Here is an 8,393-nt window from a genome sequence, read left to right on the forward strand (position 1 = left end):
GCTGAGGAGATGCCGGTCGGCGTTGGTGGAGGACCTGTGCCCAGGGGCAGTTGCCTCCACTGTGACTTTATAGGTCCTGACACTGAGCAAACGCAAATGAATCCACAAGTAATAAAATGAAGGTCAGAGCCTCAGCGCATCCCATCGAAGCGCCCTCGTGACCGTGGCCATTTTCTTCCCCCTCCAGGAACCTGGTTTCTGACAAGCAGGATTCCTTGGCCCAGTGTGCAGACTACAGGAGCAGCTTACCGTCCCAGGAGGCCATGCTGTGCTCTGGACCCCTCGCCATCATCCAAGGACGCACGTCCAAGTATGCATGTCCCGCCCCCCCCCCCGCCCCGCCCTCTCCCCCTCTGAATGAATGAATGCATAGATGGATGGATGGATGGTGAGTGTGGGAGTGGCCAGCATTTAGGTGGCAGCTTAAGGTTTGTAGAGCACTCTGTGTCAGGAAGGAAGGAAAGAATGTGGCAGGCACTGCTCACGTGCCTAAAGCTCAGGCTGAGAGGGAGAGGGCACCCGGTAAGGCCCAGCGTTCAGGAATATGTGAGGGCAGGGTCCCACTGCAGCATCTCACAGATACGCCACGTGCCCCCCCACCCCAGTGCAGGCCCTCATCGCCTCACATCCAGACCGTTGCCAGAGCTGCTGGGGGCTGGGGGGGGCCTGCTGCTGCCTCAGTCTCTCCCCACTCCGGTCCATCCTCCTTTCAGCCACTAAAGCGCAGATCTGACCATGCCATCCCTCTGCTCAGCAAACTCTTGTGGCTCTCTATGGCCTCCAGGAGCCAATATAAAATGCTGTTTTGCCTTCGAAGCCCTTCCTAACCTTGGCCCTTCCACCTCTAGGTTGTTCTGCCTCCCTCCTCAGCTCCCACTGCTCACCTCCCCAGCCCTTCCCACAGTTCATTTCCTATTTATCCTGTGTGAGGCTCACTTTGTGTACATTTGTTTGCATGTTGTCTCCTCGAGGGCAGGAGCTGTTTTGGCCTCTTGGTATCCCCAACCCTGAGCACAGTTCCTGGCACACACACATGAGGTGCTTACTAAATGCTGAGGTCACCCAACAGCTGACCAGGCTCAGAAGTCAGTCTGCGTAGGGCCAGGGCAGGGACTGTTTCATTAGGAGTGTCTTCCATCTTATGGAGCCATATCTGGTTCTGACACGGAACTGTCCGTGGTCAGCCTGCCCTGGCCTCCCATGTACAGGCTGGCCTGCCAGGGCATCTCTGACGAGGGCTGCCTGCCCAGCCCTGGCCATTTGGATGGGCACACTTTCCCAGTAGTGTTGGGGAGTGGGTAGAGGGTGCTCAGGGAGGCCCATGACCAAGGGAGGAGAGCAGGACACGACACCCCCCAGACTTAGGAGGGGTCTGGTCTTCCCATATTCGCAGTTGTTAATGGGACTGAAAGGAAGCAGGCCCTGAGGGGTGGCCTGAGCTGGCCAGATGGGGGTCAGGGAGGGGTGGGGCCTCTTTGGATTCCCTGTGTCCTGCTCAGCTCCCTTTTCCATCATGTGTGTGCCCCCTCCCCCCCTTACCTTCTCTTGTGCTCTTAGGTAGAATATGAGTGAAAGCCCAGGGGAAGGGTCTCGCTGGCCCTCCTGGGCCCAGGGGCCCACTCATCACATGCCCCCTCATCTTGCATTGCAGTTCAGGAAGACAAGCTACTCGCTTGTTCTCCGTGCCTCATTTGGTCCAGCAAGAGACCACCTTGGCCTACCTGGAGAGCCAGATGGCAGCCGCGCTGACGTTACAGTCCAGTCATGAATATCGCCACTGGCTCCTCATCTATGCACGGTACCTAGTTAATGAAGGTGAGCCAGCTCCACGTGCCCCCCCCCCCTCCGCCCCTGCCCAGATGTGAGCTGCTCCACCAGCCAGGATTTACCAAGCACCCTCTGGGGCCGGGGCATAGCTAGGGCATGTACAGGTCAGCAAGGGGCTCCTGAGAGACAAAGATACACTTGGGACCCATGTATCTCCATTCCTGCAGCAGGGGAAGAGCCGAGAATCCCCCGAGGCTTTGCTAAGAGAGCAGCAGCCCTGACTGGGGATGGGGGTGGGTTATTTCTAGCTTCTCCTTCCTACCTACAGTGTGTGGGTTAAGGCCTGGAGCCACTGGCCTCATAGGCCCAGCTTTGGTTGGGTGAGCCAGTTATTTCTGGGCCTCAGCCACATGTCGGCTGACACAGTGTGGCTGCTCCAAAGCCCCTTTTGCACATCCAGGGGCCACTTCATGGTCACCTTCTCCTCCTTTTACACCCAGGGTTTGAATATCGGCTTCGAGAATTATGCAAGGATTTGCTGGGGCCAGTCCATCACTCTACTGGGAGTCAGTGGGAATCGACGGTGGTGGTAAGACCTCACGTGCCTTTGTGCCAGACGAGGGGACCTCCCCCAGAGAGGCCCCTCCTCCCAGGCACAGTGGGCATCTCAGTCACAGAGTGGGAGGAGGGGAAGCCTGTGGAGCAAAAGGAAGGGGTGAGGAGGAGAGAAGAGAGCTTTTCTTGGTGCAGCAAAAAAAAAAGCCCTAGGTTCAAAAGGCCCGTTACTTCCCTGGGCTTCGGTCTCATCATCTGTAAAATGAGAGGTGGCTGGGTCACCTCTTGCTCCTGAGTTCTTCCGTCTGATCCTATTAAAACCATTTATTTAGGAAGGGGAAAATGCAGAGCAAGAAGCCCTGGCAGAATGCCAGCTGATGGCAGGCAGAAGACTTGGGCCTTCTCACCCCTCCTGAGGGGGCTCCCCAGGCCTGTGGTCCCCAGCAGACCCCCCCTCCCCGCCTCCAGCGCTGCCCTCAGCAGTAGAATACCAGGAAGGTGTGGGAATGAGTCCCTGCTGAGGGCTTGGGGAGGGCTGGCCCTTGGCAAACTAAGGCTGGGAGAGGTGAACTGATTTGGTCCAGGGTCACACAGCTAGTCAGTGCCTGAGGCAGGGTTGGAACTCAGTGCATACTGATTCCAAGTCTAGTGTTCTGTCGCACCACCGAGATGTGACTAATGGTCTAGATCGATAGGATAGGAACAGAGAGGGAGAGAGAGAGCGGATACCCAGACATCAACGGACAGACAGATGGACGGGCAGATACACAGTCATGGACAGACAGATGGACGGGCAGATACACAGTCATGGACAGACAGATGGACAGACAGACTGATGGGCATGGACATAGTCATGGACAGACAGACTGACAGGCAGATACACAGTCATGGACATATAGATGGACAGACTGGGCAGATACACAGTCATGGACAGACGGATGGGTAGGTACACAGACATGGATGGACAGATGGACGGGCAGATACACAGTCATGGACAGACAGATGGATGGGCAGATACACAGTCATGGACAGATGGATGGGCAGATACACAGATATGGATGGGCAGATGGACAGACACAGAGATGCGTTAAGTAGTGAGGGAGAAAGACAGACCCTAAGTGCTAGAAAGATTCAGCCCAAATATGAAAGACACCCCAGACGTCTGCTTCGTGGTTTACATCGGGGTGTGGCGTGAGGAGGCCTGGACTTAGGTCTTGCTCCCACCCCAGGGCTGCTGGGGGTCTGAAGGAGATGCCATCTAAAAAGTCCTTTGCAAGCCCTCGGGGCTGTTGAAATGTCAGCCCTGACATGTGCTCTCCCTTTGATTGTGGGTTCTGGACTTGACAGTGATTTCACAGAAGACTCAGACCCAGCCAGAGAAGGTGAAAGCTGGATGTCTTCTTTCTAGCACCTTTTACCCCAATAGGGAAGGCTCCAGGAAAATCCCCGGCAGGGGAGGCTAAGAAGTGACGTTTTCCTCAGTGATTTGGGTGGCCACGTGGATGGCGTGCATGCTTCTTTAAATTATAGGAGACCCCAGCTATTGGGAGCAATGGCTACCACACACTGGCTGTGAGGATTCTAAAATCCCAGTAACCAAGAATAGTGTGGTTAATCTAACAAGGGGAAAATGAAAAAGTGTAAGTGACAGTTTCCGCCCCCCCCCCTCCTCCTTGGGTTCACAAATACAAGTTGGGAGGTATGCTGGGACAAGTTTATCTGAGGGGAAAAATTTGGGAGTCCTAGTGGACCACAAGCCTTATGAATCAGCACAAGCATGTACAGATGCCAAGAAAACAAGTGAATACAGTGTAGACTGTGCAGTTACGGGGAGGCATCGGGGCGCATCTTCTGCCCTGGCCAGACCATCTTTAGAGTGTCACATTCAGTCTTGGGGCCACATTTGGGAAGCGTGTCAATAAGCTAGAGATTGCCAGTCAGTCCACAGCATTGATTAGGTACCACACGGTGTGTGCCAGGCACTGTGGCTGGCCAAACTGGGCAAGGGCCTGCTCTCAAGGACCTCACAGTCTTGCTGCCACTGGAGGGCAACCAGGACTTCAGATTGTGCCATCTGAGGACATGTCACCTAGAAAAGGGATTGGCCTTGTTTTGCCTGGTCCCCAAGAGCAGAGCCCAGAGCAGAGGGGGAAGGGCTCAGTGCTCACTCAGCCTTGTCTCAGGAGATGGAGACCAGGTCCCCTTCCTTGGGGGTCTCAGAGCCTGAGCGGGGTGGCCACTTGTGGGGACTGTGGTCAGGAGCTGGTGGATACACACAAGTGGGCTCGACAAGCCTCCGAAGGCCCTTTTCATCGACACTGGTGACCTGGCACCTCCCCTCCAGGGTGCAGACAGCAGTGACATTGGGTATCATCCTGTGGCATGCCCTCTGTGTCTATCACCAGCACCTTTTGGCTTTTCTCCTTTTTCTCTCACTTCCCTCCCCATAAGCCCCATAGGTGGCCAGGCCCTGGGCAGATGGGCAGGCAGGGGGCCCCTCAAGCATGTGCCCGCAGCGCCTGCCCCTCACCCCAACTCTGCCCTCTCATCTCTGCATGCAGGGCTTACGAAAGCGAGAACTCCTCAAAGAGCTGCTTCCGGTCATCGGGCAGAACCTGCGCTTCCAGCGACTGTTCACAGAGTACCAGGAGCAGCTGGACATCCTGAGGGACAAATAGCAGCCTCTGGCTTTGTGGAGGTGGCCTGCTGTAGGAGGAACACCGCTTCTCGGCGCTGATCACTGACACAGCCACGTCTTGCCTGATGGACAGACGGCCGCCCTGCCCTCCCAAAGGGAGCCAACGGGAGGGTCTCCAGCACCCAGGGGCTTGTTTTTGTCCAAGGAGAATACGGCGCAGAGTGTGTAACATCCAGGCACGGCCAGGCCTGGCCCTCCTTCCTAAAAGGACCTCCCTCTCCAGAGCAAGGTCCTGAGACTGCAGGGAGCTGCAGCTCCATGGGGCAGGAGGCTTCCTCATGTGCTCCAGGGGACTTGCCACGAGTGGTTCGGGGAGGCAGAGGGAGCCGGCCATCTCCTGCCCGGCGACAAGCACAGCGCCGGCAGCCACAGGCATCCCCAGGGGCTCAGTGGGCTTGGAGCCCTGCCATGCAAAAGGCAGAAGCCGCCCGCCCTCCCACAGGAAGGCACAAGTAGCCCAGAGACTCCCTGCCCAGAGGAAGGCTGTACTCTCCCACGAGTGGGCTTTCCTCGAGAATCTGCTCACCTGGGAGAGAGGACTTCCCTTGGCTACCAATCAGGATTTCCCTATGGGGCACGTGGACACTTGTCACCCATAGGACATCGCAACTCTAATTATGACGGCGACGTTGCTCAGTAATTGTACCAAAATTAACCTGTCCTCATTTGGTTTTTAATTTTTAAATGTTTGTAAAAGAGACCGTTTTTCTGGGAAGGGACAAGGGGCGGGCGATTCTTTTTGTAAGTATGAAATAAATGAACACAGCATTGGATACAAAACTCAGCCAGGCCTCCTGCCAGGCTTTTCCTGGCCCCCAAGGGCCTGTCTCCAGTCACTGGGCAAAAGGGTGAGCTCCTGCCAGCAGACACAGGGCCTGGGGGGTTGTGAATGTAGCCCCTGCCCCATGTCATTCTCTGGCTTGGAGTCGGCTGGGCTCTTGTCTTCACTCCATCTCACTGGGGGTCTTGTCATGCACATGCACACGTGCACACACACACTCACCGATGGCATGGGATGTCACTGAGGGGTTGGGGTGGGGGGAGCAATGCCTTAAAAGAGAATTTGAATGTTGGGATGGGAGCACAGAATGTCGGAGCCAGACAGACCTAAGTGAGTGTTAATCTGACACCTTCATTTTTCCTGGAAGAAAGCTGAGAAGACCAGAGAAATGAGGGGATTTGTTCAGGGTCCCCCAGCAGATTGGTGCCAGCCAGATGCCTCAGGCTTCTGAAATCTCGAGTCAAGGGGATTTAGGCTGCGGGTTAGATCTCCGGCTACAGAGTGGTATCTGGGCTCCTCTCCCTCCCCAAGGGCTGCCTTCGTGGGAGCTGGCCCAGCAGCTTCTCCAGACCCCAGAGATGTCCAGGGTCTCGCAACTGTTGTTTGTAAGAGATCCAAAAGACTCTTCCCAACAAGGGTTGGAAGCTGGGGCCCATCCCCAGCCTGAGCCTGTGCTCCTTGGCCACCTTGGCCGAGGGATGGGCCCACACCCCAAGGAGTGTGCATGTGTCCCCTCCCTCTTCTGGACTCCAAAGAGAAGAGCCAAAGCGAGGTCAGCGAGACCCCTGGCCTAGCCCCCCCAAGAGGGGAGTGGAGTCTGCTGGTTTAGTTTGCTCTCTAGGTAATCCATCCCCCTCCCAGGCACAAAGAAGTTACTATCCCTCAGTCCCTCAGGGCTTTTTCTCCCTTGGTCCCAACTCAAGGGCTTATGGGGTGGGGTTGGAGGCCCAGAGTCTTCAGGACCTCCTCGCCCATCACTCTGAGATTTGGCCCCAGAGCATTGAACGCAGTTTGAGTCCATTCACTGTTGGATGGACTTCAGAAGGGGGAGGCCTGGGTTGGATTCCCTGCCTTGGTTCTTAGTAGTTTTTTGACCTTCCCAGCGTCTATAAAAGTGATCCCTCCACTGGCTGCTTCTGAGGGCTGCTCTGAAGGAAAGCCTTCTGGGCAATGTCACTGGCCACAGAAGTCAGTTGTTGGTTGCCCTGAATTGAGGGTGATTTTCATGTCAACACAGATAGCTATGGAGGTGGGAGTTACCTCAAAAAAGTAGATTTTGAATGATATGGTTTCATTTTGGGGAGGGAGGGAGAAAAGGAGGCATCTTCTCAGCCCCCTTGTAGCTTCACATCAGAACCAGCTACTGGGCTCTCTACAAAGCTGGGCTCCACATTGCTAGATGCAGGCCCGCTCAGGAGTGAGGCTGGCTGAAGAATGTTTCTTTAATGTCTATGGCCAGCCCTAGGACTGCAGGAGCCCCAGCTAGCCTGCCTGGCCATGGGGCTGCTCACCAGCAGCTTCCTGGTCCAAACCTAGAGCAGGCAGGCACCCTTGGACACTAAAAACATTCTGGGCTCCAGTTCCCATGTTTTGTACATGAAGGACTGAGGCCTAGAGAGGTAAAGATCTCACTATTAAAAAGAAAATTGGGCATTTCCACCATTGTGATGGCACCTTGTCTTCTTCAAACATTAATTAGAGGTGGCCTCGTTGGGGAGCTAGATTCCTGGAGGGGAAGTCAGAAGACCTGAATTCTAGGCCTGACCCCTCCAAGGTCATGGTCACGGTGTGACCTTGGGGAAGGGGCTTCCCTTCAGGAGCCCCCCGGACTTTGCGAGGACAGGTCCCAACAAAGGTCCCAGGAGTAGGAATGATGAAAATGCAGCTGGTGGGTGCTCGCTGTGTGCCAAGCACTGGGGAGCGGGGTGCATATAGAAAAGGCAAGACTCCCAGTTCTGGAGGATCTCACCTCCAAAGGAGGGCAGCCTGTAGAAGGCTCATTGGCAGGATGCAAAGGCCCTCTCGTACTGAGGACAGCACACAAGCAAGGCCCCCACATCCTTCAGTAAAGCCAATAAGATCGGTTGACAGTGTCTGGAGTTAGTAGGGCAGAGGGAAAGTCTAGTGGCCCCCGTTTGATCAGAAGGAATAAGATCAGTGGTTCCTGAGCAGTGATAAACAGCTGGAGCTGAGTGGGTCTTTGGGCAGCCCTAGTTGGGGAGGGAGCCCCTGGGGGCTGGTAGGTTATCAACTCACAGTCACAACTGGGGCTGTTCTCCAGATTCATTCCCCCGGACCCAGATCCCATCCCTTCCTCGAAGGTCCATATACCTCCAGGCCTGTTTCTACACATGTCCCCACGCGGATCCAGGCAAGTGTAATAGAAAGGAGGGAGGGACAGGGAAGAAGGGAGAGGTCCAGACAAGGTGTTTTAGGGACATTTGAGAGGATGAGATCACTCTTGGTGAGTGCTTCATTTGTGTTGACTCCCAGGACTTTGTCCCTGCTTTCTCTCAGTTCGGTGCCTGATGCCCATCCCTTGCCCTTAAACTAAGTAACTTCAAAATGCACATCGATGGCCCCTCAAGCACC

At 55.4% G+C, this 8,393-nt stretch overlaps 1 protein-coding gene across 2 annotated transcripts in view; it reads left to right on the forward strand.

The window, feature by feature from the left end:
- LOC118848617 (protein HIRA) overlaps positions 1–5,804 on the forward strand; it is an 89,861-nt gene extending 84,057 nt beyond the window's left edge. For both annotated transcript variants that reach the window (XM_036757588.1, XM_036757596.1), the window contains 4 exons: positions 188–310; positions 1,652–1,815; positions 2,268–2,356; positions 4,884–5,804. In XM_036757588.1, coding sequence (XP_036613483.1) covers positions 188–310; positions 1,652–1,815; positions 2,268–2,356; positions 4,884–5,000 — 493 coding nt within the window. In that variant the 3' untranslated portion in view covers positions 5,001–5,804. The remainder of the gene's footprint in view (positions 1–187; positions 311–1,651; positions 1,816–2,267; positions 2,357–4,883) is intronic.
- The last annotated feature ends 2,589 nt before the right edge of the window (positions 5,805–8,393 follow it).

This window comes from Trichosurus vulpecula, chromosome 1 (assembly GCF_011100635.1).
Source record: "Trichosurus vulpecula isolate mTriVul1 chromosome 1, mTriVul1.pri, whole genome shotgun sequence".
NCBI classification, from domain to species: domain Eukaryota; kingdom Metazoa; phylum Chordata; class Mammalia; order Diprotodontia; family Phalangeridae; genus Trichosurus; species Trichosurus vulpecula.